General features: G+C 48.4%; 1 protein-coding gene across 6 annotated transcripts in view; it reads right to left on the reverse strand.

Moving 5' to 3' along the window:
* Positions 1–23,242, reverse strand: part of SZT2 (SZT2 subunit of KICSTOR complex) — a 79,371-nt gene that overhangs the window by 10,945 nt on the left and 45,184 nt on the right. For 2 of the 6 annotated variants that reach the window (XM_083619782.1, XM_083619779.1), the window contains exons 33-64: positions 22,977–23,112; positions 22,746–22,862; positions 22,594–22,657; positions 22,216–22,401; positions 20,442–20,705; positions 19,768–19,945; positions 16,795–16,869; positions 16,401–16,539; positions 15,834–15,939; positions 15,278–15,401; positions 14,572–14,724; positions 13,378–13,480; positions 13,120–13,234; positions 12,853–12,964; positions 11,778–11,896; positions 11,491–11,655; positions 10,873–10,957; positions 10,260–10,310; positions 8,204–8,377; positions 7,686–8,032; positions 6,865–7,031; positions 6,428–6,525; positions 5,579–5,711; positions 5,268–5,395; positions 5,043–5,152; positions 4,280–4,462; positions 3,933–4,203; positions 3,512–3,591; positions 2,118–2,243; positions 1,102–1,304; positions 262–355; positions 30–110 (exon numbers count right to left, since the gene is read on the reverse strand). In XM_083619782.1, coding sequence (XP_083475908.1) covers positions 30–110; positions 262–355; positions 1,102–1,304; positions 2,118–2,243; positions 3,512–3,591; positions 3,933–4,203; positions 4,280–4,462; positions 5,043–5,152; positions 5,268–5,395; positions 5,579–5,711; positions 6,428–6,525; positions 6,865–7,031; positions 7,686–8,032; positions 8,204–8,377; positions 10,260–10,310; positions 10,873–10,957; positions 11,491–11,655; positions 11,778–11,896; positions 12,853–12,964; positions 13,120–13,234; positions 13,378–13,480; positions 14,572–14,724; positions 15,278–15,401; positions 15,834–15,939; positions 16,401–16,539; positions 16,795–16,869; positions 19,768–19,945; positions 20,442–20,705; positions 22,216–22,401; positions 22,594–22,657; positions 22,746–22,862; positions 22,977–23,112 — 4,487 coding nt within the window. The remainder of the gene's footprint in view (positions 1–29; positions 111–261; positions 356–1,101; positions 1,305–2,117; positions 2,244–3,511; positions 3,592–3,932; positions 4,204–4,279; positions 4,463–5,042; positions 5,153–5,267; positions 5,396–5,578; positions 5,712–6,427; positions 6,526–6,864; positions 7,032–7,685; positions 8,033–8,203; positions 8,378–10,259; positions 10,311–10,872; positions 10,958–11,490; positions 11,656–11,777; positions 11,897–12,852; positions 12,965–13,119; positions 13,235–13,377; positions 13,481–14,571; positions 14,725–15,277; positions 15,402–15,833; positions 15,940–16,400; positions 16,540–16,794; positions 16,870–19,767; positions 19,946–20,441; positions 20,706–22,215; positions 22,402–22,593; positions 22,658–22,745; positions 22,863–22,976; positions 23,113–23,242) is intronic. The other 4 variants (XM_083619780.1, XM_083619781.1, XM_083619784.1 and 1 more) reach the window with 4 other exon arrangements.

Consider the following 23,242-nt stretch of genomic DNA (forward strand, 5'->3'; position numbering starts at 1 on the left):
GCACGGAAGGAAAACCTGTTTCCACTCACCTGGAAAGCTAGCTCCATGAGCACGATGCCCCCAGGCAGAGCTCTCTGCAAGTGGTACGTGGTGACAGGAGGGCTGGCGCTCTGGAAAAGAAGCATTTGCGCTGAAACAAGCTCTGGGACCCTTTGTTGATGCCTAGGGAACATGCTCCATCCCTCTTTCCAATGGCCAAGCCCCCTCTCCCTGCCAGAAGGTCCCCCCAGTCCCCCCAACTCAAAAAGCCAGGCTGCTCACCTTTGGGCTCCCCTCCGCCTTTGGCCTGGTGTATGAGAAAGAGGCCCGGCCCTCAATGCCCATTGCTGCCAGAGCTCGGATCCTGCTGGTGCTGCTGAAGAGCAGGAGAGAGAGAGGCAGCGGGGAGATTAAGGATCTACAAGGGTGTGCTGCTAACACATCTTGATGCAAGGGAGGTTAGAAACAGACTGGGATCCACAAGTGAACACCCCGTCACATTTCTTCTACGACAAACTTCCCATGGAGCTCCTGCTGATTCCCCCTCCCTCTAAGCAAGCATGTCCATGGCTGCTATAAACTTGCTGCTGCCCAAAGCAGCATTGCCATCATTATTCTTAACCTGACGTCTTACCCACCCTTCACCTTAAGGCAGGGGTCGGCAACCTAAGGCCCATGGGCCACCAGTGGTCCACGGGGGTTGTTTAACCGGCCTACGGACCCCCGCCGCCCGCTTGGGGGCCCCTGCTGCCCACTCGGTCAGCTCCTGTACGCAGCGCTAAACCGGTGCGGAGCAGAGTGGGGACCGCCTTCCACGACGTTGGCTGGCTTCCCATTGGCTGCAGGAAGCTCCTGCGGCCAATGGGAAGCTGCGCACGCCTCCTCCGCGCCGGAAACAGCGTTCGCACATGCGTGCGCACTCCAGCCCACTGCAGCGTCTGCGGGACCAGGAACCAGCCAAAGCCACAAAAACTTTGCCGACCCCTGCCGTAAAGTGTCGGAGTTGCAGCCACCTGAAGGCACAATATCAAAAACTGTTTCGGAGGAATTACAGTCACCACAATAGGGTGGATCCATATATTTACTACTACCTCTTGTGCCCTTCCGACAATCCCCACTGACCTGCGGGTGGGGGACGGCGGGCGCACCTGCACCACAATGAAGCCCATGCTCTGCAGGTACTGGATGTACTGCTGCAGGAAAGTGTGGCACAGCTCCAGCAGCCAGGCCTCATCCTTGGTCCGACATGGCAGCCCCTCTGCGGAGTCACAGCTGTGGCTGCGGTCCCTACCAGATGCCGTGGAGTCATTTGAACGGTGTCGCTTCTGAATGGCAAAGGAGTAATGGGAGAATTGGCATTTTTCCTCTGAGTAGGCAAGAGAAAAAGTGCCTTAGAGGAAGGGTGGCTAACTGCCTGTTCAGGAGGTGGAGTGGCCTCCCAAGCACATTTTTCTGTCCTACCCCCAAGACCCCACTGAATTTTGCAGCGAGGCAAAAGTCCTCCCCCCTCTCCCAAATCCAGTCATCAGATCAATAATTTAATGGGCAGGGAGGGCCTATACCCCACTTCTCAGGTGATGCGCATGTGTGTGGGGCAGCCACACACACCTTTGCGGTCTCAGGAGGGTTGGGCAAAGGGTGCATGTAGCTCAGGTGAAAAAAAAGATTAGCCACTCCTGCCTTAGAGTGATATTTGCACTTTCAGTTTTCATCCAATGCCTTTAAAAAGGAGCTGTGGAAGGGGGAGATTATTGGTTTGCTTCTGTCTTATTTTTATTATGGATTTGGTGTTTGTCAATATTGTGGTTTCATGTTGTGAACTGCCCTGATATCTGCGAGTACAGGGTGGTATACAAATTTAATAATAAATAATCAAACCCATCCCCAGAAATCATTTTTGATAGAACTTGGGGATACATACAGAGCAGGGTCCTGCCCCACTCCTAGCCTCCAAAGGCTAGGAGACTCTCAACTCTGTCACCTAGGTTCTGCCAACCTCCTTCTAACCCATTGTAAGTGTCTTGTAAGTGTCTCCTCGGCTGCCTCTTCCCGGTATAGCTGGGGAGAAAAGAAATATGGGAGGGAGGAATGACAGCATTATGAAGGACTCTCTCCCCTCTCCCCACCCCCCACTTCACCTTCCCCTCCGGCTTGTTCTGCTGGTCAGCCTGAATCTGTTGCCGGAAGGTGGGATCAAAGAGCAACGGCGTGGCACAATAATGGACCAGGCGGGAGGACTGCTTCAGTGTTTCCAGATCTGCAAGCTGCACAGACACAGACACAGGAGGTTAACTACGACAGGTCTCCAGGCCCATTCCATATGGCTATTACTGTGGCCCCAAAGTGTCAGCCCTGGCCATGTAAAAACTTTGGGAGACTAAAAGGTGGAGCTGGTAGAGTTACACAGTGATCATGAACTCATTTCCCAAGGATTTTGCTCCTGCCTATAAAAAACGTATGCAAGCATGGCATTGGCAGCTTGACAACACAGCTCCGATCTTGCGGTATTTAGATGACGTGATCATTTCTTCATTTCTGAAAGCACTGGGGGGTGGGGTGGGGGGGTGTCAATGACTAAGAGCCACGATGGCTCTGCTCTTCCTTCACAGCTGGAGGCAGCGATGCTTCCGAATACCGGTTGCTAGAAGCCACGGGAGGGGAGAAGGCTCTTGTGCTCTAATCCTGCTTGCAGACATGCCCTAAGCCTAATGTTTCCTTTGAAGTTCCATATGAAGCGATGCATTAACTTATTAAAACAAAGACCCACCTCATCCCCATTAAGAGAGGCTGCTAAGAGAAGCACGCACAGCCCAGTTTCATTTCTCTATCCTTGTGAGATTCGACACTCACATGCTCACGTCAGCTTACTATGCAAGATAACATCTCTTACCTACCTCAGTCTAGATCACAACATCCCGTGAGCATGATGGTAAGGATAGCATCTCAGGCACCTTACGTCACCTTCTCAATTTACACTACAAAACAGCTGCTTACATGGTACATATTCTCATCTGTCGGCAATAATGAAAGACCAGAGTGATCATAGAGAGGAACGGCCTTCATGTCATTCCACCTGACCTTCCCTGAACATAGCCAAGAACGAAGCAGCGCAGTGCACAAACAGACCTTCTCAGGGCAGGTACAATTTCCACTGGAAGCAGTGGCGCTTGTGCACTCTTGCTGTGTCCTCCACAACATGCAACCCTACCCAACATCCCATAACCTCAGATCAGCTGCTGAAGGTGGGAGGAGGAATTGTGCAGATGGCTTCCATGTGTGAAGCATTAACAGTGTCTTGGGTTCTGCTTTTTTAAAAGGCGGGTGTTGAAGCACAATACTTTCTAGGTCCTTCATATGATGTTGCCTTTTCCTGGGGAAGAACACCCCATCCTATGCCACCTTCCCTCTCCCTGTTTCCCAAGAACAAGCCCCACCCCACCCCAATATTTGGGAAGCAGCGTCAAGGCCCTGGCACCTAAGTGCTGCCCACATCCCAGCCGCTTTCCCACCCCCTTGAAAAACCACAACTCACAGTGATGGGCATGTTGGACTGTGCAGACCGCTGTTGCCACGTCACAAAGAGATTCTCAATTTTCATCTGTTTCTCCAGCTCTGTGGAACAGGAGCAAAGGCTGAGGAGAGCAGGACCAGAGCCCCAGGGCCCTTCCTCCAACAAGACCTCGTTTTCTGGCAAGCTTTTCCTGCAGACAACTCAAGCCACCTCACTGTTTCACATCAGCTCACATATGCACAGCAGACAGACAGAGAATGGCTCTACTCTAAGCCATTCCTTTCCACCCTGTTTGCTCCTACAGCTTGTCACTTCCTTGCTTTTGGCTGCCCTGGTAAACCCCTCATGGGCAAAGACTTGTGCAAAGGTCCTAAGAGCTGTAACAGCCCTTTACGATACAGCTGCAGGGAGTGCAGTCCTTTGTCCCTGTCCTCCCACTTACCTTTCCGCTCCATGCTCTTGATCTCCAGAAACTGAGCTCCGTGCTGGGCCACACGGTCGAGCGTGGCCATCTCTGGGCTATGAAGGGTAGGCTGGTTGACCGAGACGTCTCGGAGGGCCTCGTCGAAGGGCACCATATCCGGAGGGAAGTGCAGAGGCTGCAGGATGCGGGCAGAGCTGCCGAGGCGACCGGGCTCCCTGCCTGCAGGGACGCTAGGGCTCCGGATCAGGAGATCCACATCCAGTGTTGAGTTCAGGAAGGGATTTTGCTCCTGGATAGAGATAATCAATGAGAGCCAGTCGTGGACAGAGCGCCCTGCATACAGGAATGCACAAAGCAGGGCGTACCTGTTTGCTGTCCTCATGCCACGGGGTGTCCATGTAGCAGTAGTGATGGAAGAGCCCAAGCTTCTGGCTGATCAGGCAGTGCACCACATGGGCGCGGGCATTCTGCCACTGCAGCAAGCGGGTGAGGGAGCTGCTCAGGGCACTGCCCTGGTCCACCGACCAGTTGTAGGTATGCAGCACCAGCTGGAGGGGGAAAGGGAAGCAATGCAAGAACAGACTCAGGCTGCTGATCCAGACTGGGACAGCTCCCAAGCTCTATTATTATTATTATTATTATTATTATTATTATTATTATTATTATTATTATTATTACTTTTCAAGTTTATACATTTAACTGATTTTACAATCATTCTGACATTTCAAAACTTGATTTCCTTCCCCCTCTTTCTGCGGTTCCTTAAATGTATTTTTAATATCTTCTGCATATCCAAATTAACTTAATTTGCTCATTTATTCATCTACTTTAAATATATACTCTTACGAAACTGCAGGTTATTACAATAATCCTGCCAATGTTCTTATCTGTTTACAATTTATCTGTAAATATTCAATAAACCATTTCCATTCTCTTATAAAAAGTTTTGTTATCTTGATTTCTTATTCTTCCAGTAAGTTTTGCCATTTCTGCATATTCCATAAGCATTTGTACCTATTCTTCCTTTGCTGGGACTTCTGCTTCTTTCCATTTTTTGGACGACTCCCAAGTTCTAACTGAGCCCAGAGGTTTTGCAGTGGCTGCATCACTAACTCAGCCGATACCCACCTTTTTGTCAATGATCTCCATGAAAAGGAATCTTTGCCGGGGGGCTACATCACAACTTTTCTCTGCAGACCCAAGCTCGGTGGCCTCAAAACGCTGCAATCCCTTGGTGGCTGAATGAGACAAGACACCACCACAAAGCTGAGTTCAGTTTGCGAGATTCCTGCCTATACTCAGAGATATTAAAAAAACCTGCTGCCCCTTTCTGGCTCCCCACTCTCAACTCACCTTGCTCTGTGCTGCAGTGCCACTGGTGGAAGCTGCGTCCAAGCAGGGCAAAGTGTCGAATGACAGCTGGCCGAGTGCTGGTGCTTGGTGTCAGGGAATGTGGCACAAAGGACGCCCCTTGGGGACCACTGCAGCAGGGGACAAGCAGCTAAGTCAAGGCACAAGAACACCCGTCCTGTATAGACCCAGTCCCCTATCCTAAACGTAACATTCCCACCCTGCCAAGGAAGCACCCCTAGGCCATTTCCAGTGGCTGCCTCTCAGCTGATCTACCAATCTACTCTTCAAGGGAGCACAGCCTCAGCACCTACCTGACTTTTTCAAACACTTTGACAGTGGTGTCATTTGCCAAAGTAGTGACTAGGTTCACTACCTCAAGCATGATGGAGGGGAGCAGGAAGCGGGACACACTTTCCGTGGCACATTGCTGCACTGAGGGACACCCTGCAGAGGGAAATACAAAGTGGGGTCACTGGTTTTGCTGCACCAAAGCATTATTAAGAAAAGAAGAAAAAAAAAGATTGGGCCATTTTGTGGCACCATCAGCCTGGTGGTTGCTGTCCTGAGTCAAAATATCCAACAAGGGGGAATGGAGCCAAACCAATCAGCACTCACTGCACCTGCATTCATTCCTGCATCTATTGGAAAGAGACCTGTACCCAGAGCTTGCATGGACTTTTCCATGTTCTAGGTCAAAAAGCCCCGAATTCCATGCTCAGAATAGTATAAGCAGAGAGACAGGGAAGCATGTGGTCAAAAAGAAAGGAGCATATGCTCAACAGGGTACACAAACCAAAGCCACACCTATTTGCTCTTAATCTGGTTTCTGAGCCTTAACCAATTAACCTCATGTTTGCAAGCTTTGCTCCCCAAACAGAGAGGTTAGACATGGGTTGATACCTAATGCTGGTCGTCCTCAGAATAGATCCATTTAATTAATGGACTTAAGTTACTTAGTGTACCGCCATTCAGTCTAATGGGTCTAACTCCACCACTTATGTCTTAGTTGGGTATCACCCATGGGGCTCTGCTTCCTTTCTAAGAAACTCAGGATCTCATATTCTTCATGATCACAAAATTGAAGATAGAATCTCTCCATGCTGAGTGAAGGTGGGACCAGCTGAGGCACTGAAGGATTAGGGCACAGACTAAGTACATACCCAGGCGGTTCATGAATGCCATCCAGGACTGGCAAGTCTGGCTGAAAATTGGGTGCAGGACTCCGACATCCCCCTCCTCTAGCTGGCAGGCCCGGCGCCTGGGAAGAGGAGATCCATTGCCAAGGTTAAAATCAAAGGGAAAGAACAAGGACCCTTGGCAGTATAAAGCCAGGCCCCTGAAGTGTGTGAAAGGTTACAGTGCCCAGAAGCCAGCAGCCATAATCCTGCACAATCCGTACTCAGCAGCACCAACACTGTCCTCGCAGTATGCAGGGAGGGTCAGCCTTGGGGGTGTGGGAAGGAGTTTTTCTGTGCGTGCAGAAGTACACACAATCCAGTTCATAGATTAAAGGCTGGGTTTTGGACTGAGGGATTTCCCCCTCCCCACAAAGTCCCTCTGGATTAAGAGGGCGGGGAAAGACTGCCAGGACGCTTGCCTCTGGGCCTGCCCCTGCTCGGAAGCTGCCGCAACACGTTCGTGGCTCGAGGGCTGTTTCACACTCTCGGTCTTGTGGCGGCGGCGGGTTCGGCTCTCTTCAGGCCGCTCCAGCACTATGTCATCCGTGGTCTTGGGGCTCCCTTGCTCTACCGCCTCTGGTTTGCTCTGGGGAAAAAACAAAACAAGGTCATGAAGAGACAGAGAAAGAAATGCATGGGCCTATTTCCCATTTCTCTGGCACAGATGGTTTCAGGCCAGCAAGGATCTGTATTGCACAAGCTTTTTAAAAATATATCTAGCACTTTATTTATACGATAACCCCCCCTGAGGTTTGACTGTGCGGCTAGGCATCCTTATCCTAATACATTAATTGCAGTGGGTGGAGACTGTGGCTATGATCTGTAACATGCTTACTAGGAAGTAAGTCACAACAGACACAGGGAAATTTGCTTAAACAGGCACAGGGTTGCACTGTGAGACCAGAGGGCTTGCCTGAAGCTCCTTCATGGACCTCATGGCAGAGCAGATCATATTCTTAGCTACTATGCTATATATGGCAAAGCCATATATGATCCAACAAGCTAGGAAAATAAAGGAACACGCTCGCCTGGCATGACAAAAAACAGAGATATTAGTAAACATCTGACAGACCACAACCCATGGCTGGTGAACTGTGTTTCACTTGGGGGTTGTAAGTTAGTGCAGGCTGGCACTTTGCTGTAACAGTTCTTGAATCCAGAGCTCTTGGTTCTGGGCTCTTTCTCACCACACCCAGAGCATACATATCCCACCGCCACCTTCCCCGGACAGACTCCTTACCCGCATGTCCCAGAAGCTTCGTCTCCCCAACTTGTTGGTGGGTGTGACCGGCTCACCAGCAGCTGCAGTGGGCACAGTGAAATGCGGGGCAGGTGGACACGCTCCTCGGCGCCTGCCAGGCGGCGTCAACCCTTTGGTTTCTGACATCGTCCGGCGCAGGCTTCCGACACTCCCTGGAAACTCTGGCTCAGCAGATGGATCGACACACAGTGGGTTGGGCAGCACACGGAACTCCATGAGGGCGTCGCAGAGGGCATGGCGAAGAGCACTGCGCAGCCTTTCGGAGAGCTGCAGCAGGCTGATGTTGCCCTTCTCCCAAATGTCCAGGCGCACCAGAGGACAGAGTGCTTTGGAGGAAAAGCAGCGTCAAGAGGATGGAGCTTGGAAAAGGCAAGGGCAATGCTGGTCTCTTACCAGCCAGGCTCCCTAGGCTTCTAGGCAAGCCGATTCAAGCCCAATTACTTTGCCCATCTGATGTCACCGTTCCTAGAGAGCAGACAGAAGCCGTGCCTTCTCACCTGGCTGTGACGTGCCAGGCTCAGCCTGGTGCTTAGTGACAGCTGTCAAGCTCTCGAAATCTGCCTCCTGGAGGAAGGATGTGCTCAGCAATGCGGTGGGTGGTCTCACCCAGCGAGTCAATGAGATGGGATTTCCACGGTCGTCCACAAAGGATAGGGCAATGCATGCAATGCCTGCAGGGGAAAATTCAAAGGGTCGCTTGAGTCCCAGAGGTTCAGCCCTCCACTAGCATAGAGCTCCTAGGAGACCACAGCCTTTGGGAACTTGTTACAAACACACAGCCATCCTTTGGAATGCAACTCAGGGTGATTAAAAAAAAAAAGTAATGTGGAAACAAGTCACAGGTGGGAAGGAGGGGTCGGGGTGGAAGACATGTAGCCAAGGAAGACACCACAATCACGGAGGTAGGGAAGAGGCCTGCACTTGCTGGGGATGTGGGTTGCATGCTGTCATCTGAAGGGAAGGATGCATTCATCACAGGTTCAGCAAAGCCCAACCAGCAAAAGCACCAAGGACAGGACAGGAGACAGGTCACATCTCTCTGGGTATCATTTCCTGGTGCAGCAAGCAGCTCAGCCCCTGCCCTGTGCCAAGAGGCAGCTCCAGCTTGCACTGCTGTGCAGTGTGATCATGCCAGGAGTCCCTCAGAAAAGTGGGAGGTGGAAGTTCCATGGAATAAATGAGGGGGCACCGTTTGGGCTCTTCTAACCTTCCTTCTGACTGCTGATGTGCCACATTGATTAATGCCCAGGGGAGGAGAAAGGGAAAGACGAGGTGGCTGCACTAGGAATCACACACTGCCAGGGAGGACGTCTTACTGACATTTTCATGACAACATGCAGAAGGATTTGCAAGGATTTAAGGGCTCAGGACCTGGACACCATCCCAATCAGCACTGTAGGCTTCTAAATGGAAAACTAACAAGTCACGGGCAGAAGTAGAGAGTCTCCCACTAAGCAGAAGGTGGACACAACATTGGCAAAGGCACTGTATACCATATCATCTCATTCAGAAGATGGCACCCATAGGTCCCTACCTTCAAGGAGGCTCCCAGCATGCACCCTGTCTCCTGTCAGCTGTACCTCTGCAAGGGGGTCACATGGAAGGAAAACGAATGCTTGCAGCAGTGCCTGCCAGGAAGTCTACTCCAGGCTTATGGCAATTGTCCCCACAGATGTAATTCTCCCTGCTCTCAATGAACTTGGCAGCCAGATGAGAACAGAGGGAAAGAAGGAAGGGCGAGTGGCATTAACTGTCTCCCTGCCAATCATATAATCCCAAGACCAGGTGGTTTCTTACATTCAGCTACCTAAATAGCTACAGAACAGCCATAGCCCGCAACTAGAAAGCTTGCTAACAAAGACATAAGGGATCAAGTGAGCCAATTCCCATGCTACTGAATGAAGAAACTTCCACCTCTAGTACCCTAGGTAAATATGGCACAGATAAAATGTTCTGCCTGGTCCCCAATATGAAAATTACTCAGACCAATTATAAGGGTGTTTACTGTGCATCCCCAAATGCGCACCAGGGTCAGTCATCTCAATCTATCCATCAGCTGATGTCACCAGCTGCAACATCACAGCCTCACGGAGCTCTTCTCCCAGCTCCAAGTTTATGCAAGAGATTTTACTAATCCCAAGGTACAAAACGAGGCGCCACAACAAATAATGCTCCATAAATGTATCCAACTTTTCTGAAACCCACAAGACCTTTCGCTCCCACAACTAAGAAGGCTATGACAGAAGTGAAATTCTCTCTCTGTGTGTCTGAAAGCAAATAGCAAATTTGCAACCATTTCTATCTGGAGTCAGTGTGATTTCTTTAACCCGAGTCTCATCTACAATGGGGGGGGGGGGTCTTCTCGTGGCCAAAGCATATGGGTTAGGAAACTACTCAATGGAAAAGATGTGGGTGGCTACACAGAAGGGGGAAAGTGGGTGATACAGGAGGCATCAGAGCAGAAGCCAGAACAACAGCAGGCACAAGGTCAAAATGAGGATGGGAGCAGCGCTGGAAAAAGTACAGTGGACCACTGGAATCTACAGAAACTACCTTGAAACTGGGAAGGTGGAAACAGGTGCTGCACAAGATCCAGCATGGAACCTACATGACAGAAGAATGTTCAGACACACTTTGAGGTGATGCGTTACCCACACAACCAGACCACAGTGCAGGTGGGAAATGAGGCAAGTGTATGGCACAATGCAGACACACAGACACACAAACTAACAGTACTCCACCACTGGGAGCTCCCAACAGTCCATATCTGCCAACTGATGCCCACAGTACCATATGACTCCCCACTTGACGTCTGCCTAGAGCTCATCACTGTGCTCTCACCTAAAAGTCAGTTCATTTTTAGCCCCCCGGTAGATGTTTGATGAGCTCCAATGAGCAGGAGCCACCATGACTGCACAACTCATAAGGCCTTTGGGGAGTGGAGCTCACTCTCTACCCTACTACTGGCTGGCACAGCAATAGACAAAATGGAAGCCGGGGGCCTTAGTCAGCTGACTCACATGGATTAAGCAACATGTAGATTCAACAGCATCTTCTGGCACCTGGGTAACCTACCTAGGCCAGGCCCACACCCCAGCATGCCACTGTCCTCAGAAAGGGTGCATTCTTCTATAGAATTAGGGGGTACGACAGAGACACTTATTACCTTTGCCACCAGTGCCCTGGCCTCCAGGCTTGTTGTACAGATAGAGATCCGGGTCATGGCTGCTGCTACTCTGGTGGAAATAGTGCTGAAAAGGAAGGCAAGAATAGTTAAATCAGACTATTTCCGGGAGCTGCATTTTCATCAACATGGAGAGCTGCCTTTGAGGTCCCTGAAGACCAAAAGTGTGGGTTACATCATGTAGGCTCTTAATCTCAGTAAATGATATGCAACTCTTATGGCAGAGAATTTCCCAGCATAGAACACTGTCATAGACATTGGGATTTCCCCCCAGTCCATTAAAGGATACATAGCACTACATCACACATAACCATAAAAACAGTCCCTGTATGACTGGTCCTCAGCGACTGAGATCAAGCTAGGGGTAGAGATGTTTGAGGCTGCTGGAAATTCTCATCCTAGTTTGTGCCTCTCATTCTGTTCCAGAACCCAGCAGGCTATGATCTGTTTATACTTCCATGCCTAGCCTTGTTACCCCTGGGATGCTCGTCATGCCTTTGTCCTTTGCACCTATTCCCTTAGTCCTCTACAAGAGACGAACACTGAAGTCACCCCTTGAATACGCAGCACCAGGCCAGGCACAGGCACCCGTCCTCTCACCTTGAAATGGTTCTCAATGTTGCTGTCTGTGTACTTGGGTGTGTGCAGGAAGATCAGCAGGTTCTGACGCAGGTAGCAGGCTATGGCCGGGAGCCAGGGCAGGCACGAGGGGGGCAGAGTGAACTGCAGCACTTCAGTAGGTGGGCTTCCTGGAGGCTGTATGAACTGCACGGAGAAGGACTTGTCAATGGTCTGATACAGCCTGAGCGCATCCAACCCAGAGGCCTGGAGATTTAGCCAAGAAATAAAAGGTGGTCTTGTCCTATTTGAAGCACGACGGCCTTTACCTCCACATCAGCAGGGGTGAGCTTGCAGTTCCGCACGAGCATGACTGTGATGATGTCCAGGGTGGCTTCATCTAGGCGCCTGCGTAGAACCTTCACTAGCTCATCTGTGATCTCAGGTCCTAGAGGAGCAGAAGAGTTGCAGTATGCAGCCTTTGTCTCATACAAGATGCTGAGCCCTCTTACGCTTGAGCCACCCCATACCAAAGCCAGCATGCTCCATTTTTCAACAGCCCACGCAGTCTGTTCCTGAGGGTTACCTTAGCACCTATCCACTCCCTCCTACAATTGCAGCTTTAGTAGCAGAGCAATGGCTTTGCATGCAGAAGGTCCCATGTTCAAACCTGGCATCTCCAGGTAGGGCTAGGAAAGACCCCTGTCTGAAACCCTGGAAATCTGCTGCCAGTCAGTGTAGACAACAGATGGACCAAAGTCTGGGACGGTATAAAAAAAAAGGAAGCTACCTATGTGCCTTTGCAGGTTTCCACCTGCCATTCCTTTTTGCAACTGCTACATTAGTTGTGTTCCAGATCAATGATCTGTGTGTGCTGCACAGTAAACTATGTCACAAGAGAGCAGCCAGGCTTTCCCACTGACGGCTGTCTGAAGGAAAAGCCAGAAGCAGCAAAACCACAAGGGAAAAGAATGTCAATGGCTTGTTATTAAATTACAGAGGAAGCAAAACATTAACTCAAGATTCCGGAGAGCTGATGAACTAAAGAATGGGAAGGGAGGAAAAGGCTGCATTTCCCTTTGTTGTTGCAGAAAGGGCTACAATGCAACATATATTTTTAAAATCCTGTTAAGGTGGACTTTCCCAACCGGGTGCTCTCCAGGTGTTTTTGACTATAATCCCATCAGCCCCAGCCAGCAAAGTAGATGGTAGAAATTGTAGTCCAACGACACAACATTTAGGAGGCACCAGGTTGGGAAAGCAGACCTTAAAGGAGACAGAGTTACTAAATCCAACGTTTGTCTGATCTTTAAACACCTCAGGGGACAGGTAGCTTGACAGCAGCAACAAGATCTCAATAAGCCTCCCGTCTCTGACTTTATGTTGAATGGATGTGCAACTTACCTGCCGGTGCAACTCCATGAACCACCAGCTGGATATGCCTGTCCACTTGGCTCACTGGGCGGGCCGAGTCCACACTGCGGAAAGAGGCTGTCTCCAAAGAGGAGCGAGAGCCCTATCAAAGGAGAACGGAAGAAATTGAGAAGATGGAGCTGCCTCCCAACACTCCTGGAAAGACAGCAGAGAGCACACTGTGTGCAGCCGGCATGTTCGCTCTTGTGCTCTCGGCAGCAAGGGTGCAGGGGTTCCCTGGGAGGAAAAGAGACTCACGCTCAGGTCCTCCATGTATATGGGCTCCTGGCTGCGCGAAAGGGCCAGTGAACGGCATGGAAGGCTCTGGGTTTCAGCTTCCCCACCCTTCCCACTGGAAGTAGTCTCCGAGAGTCTGGAGGAGAGAGTAACAAAGAGGAGAGGGTAAAGCCAAGGGCAATGGACTTGAAGCAGATACCAGCAGAGGAGATGAAGACACCACAGGTCAAGGCGGTCCCCTTGCTTGTGGGGTGCCGTATGACAAAATGGCCAACTTACCGTAAATAGAAAACAGACTTGGTTGAGCGCTCCTGGTAAACAAACATATTCTTCCTGTTCACAACTGAGAAAGCATTGAGCACAGAACGCAGAGCCTGGATGGCTGCAGGGGAGAGAGAGATGGCTTACAAGTTGCAAAGTCTGACCCAAATGCACCACCCACTGCTATCTTCAAAAACCAGCATAGCACACGCCCCTCTTCAATTTTATTTCCCAAATATTAATCCAGCCTAATCCTCATAACTACTGCCCATTCTCAACATACCCACTTTTTGAAAAAGATCACTGCAATTTGGTGGCCGTGATAAATATGTACTAAGGGTATCCAATGGAGAAATATCAAATCCTTGTATGTTTCAAGCTAAGGTGTTCCTTATCAGGGCATATTTGGGAGGGAAAAAAGTCTCTTTATTGTTTCAAACACTTGAGCTTCTTTTAGATCATAGCTAGCCTGTATTAGGGTTTTATAACAGAGTTAAAAAGGGAGCTATTTTTAATACAGCTGGTTCTGTGATGAAACCTTACCTCAACGCTAGGATCTCTTCTAATAAATGAACTTGCTCAGATTTTTATACGAAAAGCTTCCCTTCCCCCCCAACACAAAGTCGCTTCTTGAAAAATTATCCCACTTGTTACACAAGTTCCCCCTTCTGTGCATTTTATCACCACTGTATTTGTGGCTCCATCTTCCTGTAAGGAGCTTGTGGCAGAACTACCTTGTTTGTAGCCTAACTCAAGCTGCCCTCCACATCATTTGGCTTATCCAGAAGAAGAGGAAGAAGAAGAAGAGTTTGGATTTGATATCCCGCTTTATCACTACCCAAAGGAGTCTCAAAGCGGCCAACATTCTCCTTTCCCTTCCTCCCCCACAACAAACACTCTGGGAGGTGAGTGGGGCTGAGAGACTTCAAAGAAGTGTGACCAGCCCAAGGTCACCCAGCAGCTGCATGTGGAGGAGCGGGGAATCGAACCCGGTTCACCAGATTACAAGTCTACCGCTCTTAACCACTACACCACACTGGCTCCAGCCCTCACAACCAATCCTAACAATTAATTTGTATCATCAATGTGCCACAGCTGGGGACAAAAGGGCACCATGACAGGATAGAACTCATTGCCCAGGAACGGGGAGTCTGGGGATAGCTCCTCACATGCCTCCCCAACAGCCAGAGCTCCCGGCATCCATATACTCACCGCGTGCAACACCCATATTGGGCCCCATCTTGAGTCGTGAATGCACATGGATGGTGGTGCTCCAGACTGCGTCGCAAGCAAAGTGTCCGGGTATGAACTGCATGGTGGCCGCCAGATAGTCATGGGGCTGGTAGCTCTCCTCTCCAGGGTAGTCTGCGCAGCGGGAAATGCAATTCAGCAGGCCAGCCCTCCACAGAGTTCTCTGAAAGCCATCTATACAACACTGAGACTATCACCTCCCCCCTTCCCTCCTTCATGTACAGTTGTGCCACAAGATTAAAAGGCAAACACACACACCTCAAGTACCTTTAAACAGGGAACCTACAGAGCTTGCCCTGAAAAGCAGGACGGTGCATCACCACCAAAGTGGCGACAAAACGGCAAATGAAAAGGATTCATCAGCTGTCATTTCCCCAAGTACTGCCCTGCCACAACGGGCAGAGTAAGAGAGGAATCTCATCCTGTGGTCTGTAGGAAGCCTGCCTCTAATATAACTAGGGCACAGCCAAACTAGTGGGAAAGCAGAGTCTCTAAGTCAGGTGTGGGGAACCCTTGGCCCTGCAGGGGTTGCTGAACTACAGCTGCCATCAGCCCCAGTTAAGGGATGTTGTAGGTTTTGTAAGGCCAAAGGTTTCCTACACCTGCTCTAGGCTCTAAGGCTCAGCACAACATTATTGTGGATAAGGATACTGCTTTGCACTCCTACCATCAGGCCCAGTGCGCTGCCGGTAGGTGTACGGCGTTTCACTTTTCCAGATATCCTCCTCGCTCTCAGCAACGAGCAGGGAATTGCAATTATGACTGTCGTGCAGATCCTGTAGCAGCAGCCGCTGTGGACAAAAAAGGGCCATGATGGACTTAATGCTTCCTCACAACAGGAGGCCTGGCTGTAGAAGAAACTGGTGTATCTACCTTGAAATTCAAGGGCAGTATTTGTCTGCACGATTGTAATCATACCAGAATGTGATGAAGCTGGTAGACCCCAGCTTCCTCATTTAAAATGTCAGCATCTCAGTTCTCATATTTAAGGTGAAAAGATATCTAAAAGTGCATAGATATATATGTATGAAGTTTCTCTTTAAAGGCTCCACGAGCAGAAAAGACATGGGTGGTTTTTCCAGTGGCCAAAGCTGTGGCTGTCAAATATTTTGTAACACATTGGCTAATGAGTGACCTTGCCAAATTCAACTTTTGGAACTTAGTAGGGTGATATTCCTGCTATCAAGGAGTCAGTGTAGAGAGACCGAATGTGCCAGAGTTACCTGATTAACAAGGCGGCAGATCTCACCAACTTTCTTCACCACTGTACGGTGAAGATGCACACATTCCCCTTCCTCATTCTGTGTTTCTTTCACTGCACTCAAGCTGCTGTACAGAAAGGAAAAGGGAGACTGCTCAGAAGAACTTTTGAGAGAGCTCTCACAACAGCAGACTATATGCACAATATATTTTCCTGCTCAATAGCTAGTAATGAACTGAACACAGTCAACAATGAAAAACTGGGTGGAGATAAAACAGCATTGGCAAGTGCTTAAAAATGTATGAGTACCGGGGGAGGGATCTATGACTGGCATGGCCTGGGCTCTTCGCCCTTTTCCCAGGATTAGCACAAAACTGGCAGAGGAACAAGGCCAGCTTGCTTCATGTTGGAAAAAGCAAGACAGATTGTACACGTGAAGTCTGGAGAACTCAGAAGCCTGCTATACAACACAAGGCTAAGATCAGGGGGACTGGGAGAAACTGCATGCAGAGCTTGGGGTAAAAGCCACAGTTGCCATGTCGGGAACCAGAATCCCTGGGTGAGCAGGGCATGGGAAAGGGGACGTTACCGTGTGTGGGAATAGACTTCCACCCGGTCCTGGTGGATTTTGACAATCAGCCAGAAGTCAGGCATGAGAGGGCACTTGGGTTCCAAGTCACTCATTATTGCCTCCTCACATTCGGAATCACTGCTCCCGCCATCATAGCCTAAGAAATGAAAATGCACGGCCTCTGCTGAGTGGCTCGGCCAATCCATCTTTGACAAGAAGCCAAGGGCAGAGAGAGGCTCATGGTGGTTCCCTTGCAGTCCCATCTCCACAAAGTGGATGCACCTGGACCTCAGGGCAAAATAATCCCAGCTGAGCAACTTGTCACTCTGCCACAAACAACCTGCCTCCACCCAACTGAGAACTGACTTAGCGTCTCTTCCACACAAAAAGATGGACTGGCTCATCCACTCACCTAGGAGATCGGAATCCATACTGCCCTGGCTCGATACCAGGCTTTGTACCCGACTGGGACGCTGCTTCCCACAGCCTGTAAGGAAAGAGAGGTATTGAGAGACTGCTCTGAGGTCTCCTAGGTCCCCCCAACTCTCTCCTTGCTCTGGGACCAGATTTCAATCTAAGCACCGGCCTTCCCCCCCCCCCCAAACTGTGCATGTACAAGCCAAGGCAACAAGAAACAAACCCAGGAAGAAAAAGGGGATCAGCGTGTCACAAAGCGGTTGGCTTCTTTTTTTCACCCCGTCTGCTGCATGGGTTGTTTGATGTAAGAAACAAAGCAAGATTGACTTCATAAAGAAGCCCGACAGCAAGACACATGGCAGCCTTTTAGAGCTTACAATCTCATGAGCCCAACAGCACTAAAGTGGTTTTGATTACAGAAAAATCAATATTGGAGCATAGTTACAAAGAAAGGCACTTTAATGGACACCCCTAAGAGAGGGAGAGACTTTGCTATTACAGTCAGGCCTGGGGTGAAAATGCTAACTTGAATAAACACCCGTTCTCTCGCAAGTGTGAAATGGCATATTTTTGTTCAATCTCAATGCACAATTGAAAATATGAGGGAGCAAATGGTGTATTTAAGTAAAAGGCACCAAAAGGCCTCTCAAGAATGATGAAGTAGGTGAAACCAACACACTCCTTGGAACGAGGAAGGCATTTGCATATTAAAAAGGAGCATGGACAAGTACTTGGCACTTCCCCATGTAATCCTTACATTTCTAATCCTATTTCCACAAAAGGGAGACCTGAAAAGCGTTTTTCCTCTGAAGAGAGGCTGATTGACCTGCACACAACAGAATACTGAAACAAAACCTAACAGAGTGGCAATAAAGCCAGCTTAATGAACTGGTAAGGCAGAGAAGTTCCATTATATGGCGTTAAAAGGCAGTCGCTTAATCGCTTTCAGAGGATCATCATGAGCCAAATTGCACATGAAACCTTGGCAATACTCTTCCGATGTTTCAACAAATATAACCACCTTCCTACAGCTTCCCAGTGCCAGCAGAAGTATGGAGAATCCATCTTGGACGGACAGCACAACTGCAATGACAATCAACTGCAGCCTCAGAGACTGATGGAAGAAGAAGCACCCAGCCAGCCTCTAGGTTCTGAAAAGCCTTTTGGGGATATATATATATCCCTTTTTAAAAGCTAGCAGATTGGGTGTACAGTATTATTACAGCTGGCTTCATATATCTAGGATTGAAACATGAAGAGCTTGAGGAAACTGAGTTAGCTTGGCCCCAGGAATTCTTCCTTTCGACCAGTTTCACAGACTGGTTTTGCATGGCTTCTTGTAACATTATAGAATGTGCTTTTCCTGAATTTCTGTAATTTCTGCAAATTTTGGACAGCACTGGAAAACCGCAGGATTTTTGTAATACGTTGAAATCGGAAAGGGGGCAGGGGGAAGCATGAGTAACTTGTTATGCCTATATAACCTAGAGAAGCAGACCTAGAACACCTTGGGTGAGGGCCATGAGCTATTAGGGCAAAATAAGGGTTATGGCCCCAACAACACGCATGCTTATGCATGAAGCACAAAGGATCATTATCTGGGCCCAGATATATGAGGGCACTTTCCTTTATTTGCCTCTACCAAGTATTATTCATCATTATTTATTATATCTATATCCCACTTAATGTTGTAAGCTATTCAAGGTAGCTTACAACATTAAAAATCATTATAAAATGCGGAGTTAATAAAAAAAACCTGACCAGCTAAAACAATAGTTTAAAAGACAATGAAGCACATTTAAAATCAAAATAAGTTTTGTCCAGTGGTCAGCATCATCTGAATCTTAGTTTTCAAAGGCCTGTCTGAATAAGGTCTCAGCCTGCCAGCAGGATAACAAAGAGAGAGCCTCTCTTGGCAGATAATTCCACAGTGCGGGAGCAGCCACAGATATGTCTCTCTCTGGTGCCCTGATGTTGATGGGACCAAGAGAAGGTGCTCAACTGAGGATTCAAACACTTGGACAGGTTCCTATAGAGAGATACGAACTTTCAGGGAGCCTGGGCTCAAGCCATATAGGGTTTTATAGGTCATAACCAGCACTTTGAATTGTGGAATCCTACCAATTATAGCTCAGCTAAATGGAACTGCTTAAAAGAAAGAAGGTTCTTTTTATCATATGTGGTGGTCTTGTAGTAAGATTAAAGCTTAACTAGGAAATGATATATAATGAAATGAAAAGGATGTTTAAAATAACTTTTGTAAAAATACCCAGAAGCTTTTCTTTGGGGAATTATAGGGACAGAACCACCTGAAATGTATAGAAACTTATTCATGTATGCTACTACAGTGGCTAGAATGTTACTCGCCCCAAAAGAGAAAGAAGCAGAAGTCCCAGGAAAGGAAGAAAGGATACAAAAATTTATAGAATACGCAGAAATGGTGAAACTTACCAGAAGAATAAGAAATGAAGATAAATTATAAACAGATAAGACCATTGCCAGGATTATTGTTTTATAAGAGTATATATTTAAAGTAGATGGATAAATGAGCAAATTCAGTTAATTTGGATAGGCAGAGGATATTAAAAATAAATTTAAGGAACCGCAGAAAGAGGGGGAAGAAAGTCAAGTTTTGAAATGTTAAAATGATTGTTAAAATTAGTGAAATGTACAAAATTAGTGACATGTATAAATTTGAAAAGTATATTTATTTATTTTTTTTAAAGGAACTGCTTAGCAAGGTACTATAACGACCTAGTGTTTGTCTAAATCAGCCTTCTATGGCACAATGCCCTCCAGATGTTGTGGATTACAATTTCCATTGGCCATGTGGGCTGGAGTTATGGCTGTTGACATCCAAATCTCCTCGGAGGGCACCAGTTTGGGGCAGGATAAGCTAAAGCAGCCCCACATGGCTGAACTCCCCTGCTCCAAAATTCAGGTGGAGATGCCTGCTCATCTTCCCTACCTGGAGTCACAGAGTCTGCCAGGCTCGCTACAGATGGTGTTGCTAAGGGAGATTTCTCACTGTTCCACTTTTCCAAGGAGCACGGCAGAGGCTGTGGCTGGGTCACTGCAGATTCCTCATCCAAGGAGCCACACTCCGAAGTATGGGCTTGATCCGGCTGTGGAACTTCATCTGACAACTGCATCACAGCAAAGAATAATAATAATAATAAATTTTATTTATATCCCACCCTCCCCAGCCGAAGCCGGGCTCAGGGCACAATACAACATTCTAAAATCATTTCATTATAAAATTAATTGAAATCAAATTGATGGCAAACATTGGACTAGAGTTCTGTGCAGGTTGCCAAAGGAGGGAGTCAGGCTGTGCCCTGGCCAAAGGCCTGGTGGAACAGCTCTGTCTTGCAGGCCCTGCGGAAAGATGTCAAGTCCCGCAGGGCTCTAGTCTCTTGTGACAGAGCGTTCCACCAGATCGGAGCCACAGCCGAAAAAGCCCTGGCTCTAGTTGAGGCCAGCCTAACCTCTCTGTGGCAGAGTGGCAGAGATCACCAGAATGCAATCCATAATGTGGCGCTCTCAATAATCACCCTTACCAAACAGCATCAATAATCCATCTAAGAAAAAAAACACGTCTCCAGATCACCCTACCAGCTCAGCATGCGCATGGCTACTTACGTCCAGGAATTCTTCTGCCTCCTGCTTGTTCTCACTCGCTGGCCATGCCCAGAGACCATGAGCCTCCTCGGGGGGAGGGGAGCAGGGCAAAGAGTCTTCTGTTTTGATGCTGCTTTCACACCTGCCTCCAGTCATGGTGCTCTCAAGCGTTACTGTGGGGCTAGGCCCATCTTTGGGGGCATGTAGGCGACTGATGGAAACATAGTAGAAATCACTGTCTTCAGCGTTGAGCACATAGCCTGGTAGGGCTATTCTCTGGAACTCCTGCATGGAAAAAAAAAAAAAAAGAACAGGGTGACTGTCTAGAAACAATCAAAAGGCAGGTGCATGTTTCTTAGGCATAAAGCAAGACAGAATGGCTGAGAATGGAGAAGCATCAAGGTAGCTCGTGTGTGTGTGTGTGTGTGTGTGTGTGTGTGTGTTGCTGGGGGGTGTTGTTTAGGGTTTATGAGCTGAAGGTCAAATGACTGTGGAAAACTGAAGTCATATGGGGGGGGAAACAAATTTATAAAGATTTATAGACTGCTTAGTCGGAAAACTACAAAAGGGCCACATAGTAAAATCATCACTAAAGACATAGATAGATATCATAGAATCTTGGAAGGGACCCCAAGGGTCATCCAGTCCAACCCCCTGCATTGCAGGAACCTCAGCTAAAGCATCCATGACAGATGGCCATCCAACCTGTGCTTAAAAACCTCCAAGGAAGGAGAGTCCACCACCTCTCGTGGGAGTCTGTTCCTCTGCTGAACAGTTCTTACTGTCAGAAAGTTTTTCCGAATGTTTAGTCGTAATCTCTTTTCTTGCAATTTGAAGCCACTGGTTCGAGTCCTACCCTCCAGAGCAGGAGAAAACAAGCATGTTCCCTCCTCCATGTGACAGCCCATAAGATATTTGAAGATGGCTATCATATCTCCTCTCAGTCTCCTCTTTTCTAGGCTAAACATGCCCAGCTCCTCCAAGCGCTCCTCACAAGGATTAGTTTCCAGACCCTTGATCAGCTTGCACATGTTCCAGCTTATCAACATCCTTCTTAAATTGTAGTACCCAAAATTGGACACAGTATTCCAAGTGTGGTCTGGCTAAGGCAGAATAGAGTGGTATTATTACTTCCCTTGATCTGGACACTATACTTCTGTTGATGCAGCCTAGAATAGCATTAGCTTTTTTTTGCTGCTGCTGCTGCATTACACTGTTGACTCATGTTAAGCTTGTGGTCCACCAAGACCCCAAGATCCTTTTCACATGTACTGCTAGTAAGCCAGGTGTTCCCCATCCTATATCTCTGCATCTGGTTCTTCCTGCCTAAGTGTAGAACCTTACATTTGTCCCTACTGAAATTAATTTTGTTAGCTTGTGCCCAGTTCTCCAATCTGTTAAGGTCATTTTTAATTCTGATTTCGTCTTCTGCGGAATTAGCTACCCCTCCCAGTTTGGTGATGAGCTAAACTTTTTTTAAAAAAAAGTATATGGTTTCAGTAGGTTTGCTGAAATAAAAAAGCTTTCACCAGGAATGTACAGCAATATAGACAGGGTGTGAGTCTAATATTAATAGCCAGGAAGTTCCAAAGCATGCTAAAGATTTACATTATGTGACACCTGTGAAAGTGCAAGTTCCACAAATCTAAGTGACCAAGTATGGGGCAGCAAAATTTATTTATAAAGGTATTTATATACAACACCCTCCCATAAAATATCAGTGTGGTGGCTGTCAAGTAAACTGGCCCCAAGTTGTTAAGTGCTTCATATACCAATAGCATGAAAGATCACTTGCCTCACGAAACTTTTCCAGAGAGCTCTCAGGCCCAAACACGAACTGCAAAGGGGCCGTTTCACAGTGGCAGCTTGGACGGCCTTGAGAACTGTAAACATGGGTAGCCACCCGGCTCAAAGTGCCAGAGGTAATTGTCCGTGAATGGCGCAAGGCAGACACAATCTCGTCATCCAAAAGCCAGCGGATCTGTGACAGTAAAGACAGCAGGCAAGGTGGTCTAGATCCTAAGTAAAGTGCAAACCCTGTTGTGGCCTTGCTTTTAGCAAGGTACACAATGCTGGTGCTTGGTCAGAACACAGCGCTGGGTGCTGAGGAGTGGGAGGGATATTAATCTAGTCTCAGAGCAAATCTCTTTTTCCAAGGGCCAAACGAACTCACCTCTGTCATGGTAGCTTCAACGGCTTGTCTGTGCACTCCAGGAAGATTGGAAAGTGCTGGGTGCCTTGGGAAAAAAAAGAATACAACTGTCAAAGACAGTGGCTCGCTATTTCTGCACCCCAGCATAACAACATGATGGAGAGGATAAATACCCATCGTCCACAGTGGAGGGCAACCTGTCCAAGGTGTGCATAAGCTCCTCATCGGAGCGGAAGGAGGAGGGCCGCCCTGGGGAACGGGTGAAGGAGACGCTACTCTCAGAGGTGTACCTGTAGCGAGGACAGGGAAAGAGTTACTAGGCTCAGCCCTCGCATCTTGCCAAGGCCACATGCATGTTGTGGTTTTGAAACTCCCCTGCCCACACTGCAACCCTGGAGTCCCACCTATTGTGATGCAGATCGTTCACCGTTTCGATTTCCAGGGGGAGGGTCAGAACAAAAATGTCGAGGGTCACACACAGGTCCGAGAGGTCAATGGTGTGCAGCGCCTTGCAGCTCTCAAAGCAGCCCAGTACCTCCCCTAGTGAAAGCAACAGATATTACTTGAGTTAGACAGTGCTAATTTAAGCCTTCCTTGCCAAGCGCCCAAGGAGGTTGGGCCTCAGCATATGATCCCTCCCTCCCCAGCACCCACCACTCCTTGCTTGGTG

Source organism: Podarcis filfolensis (assembly GCF_964270895.1).
Source record: "Podarcis filfolensis genome assembly, chromosome: 6".
Taxonomy (NCBI): domain Eukaryota; kingdom Metazoa; phylum Chordata; class Lepidosauria; order Squamata; family Lacertidae; genus Podarcis; species Podarcis filfolensis.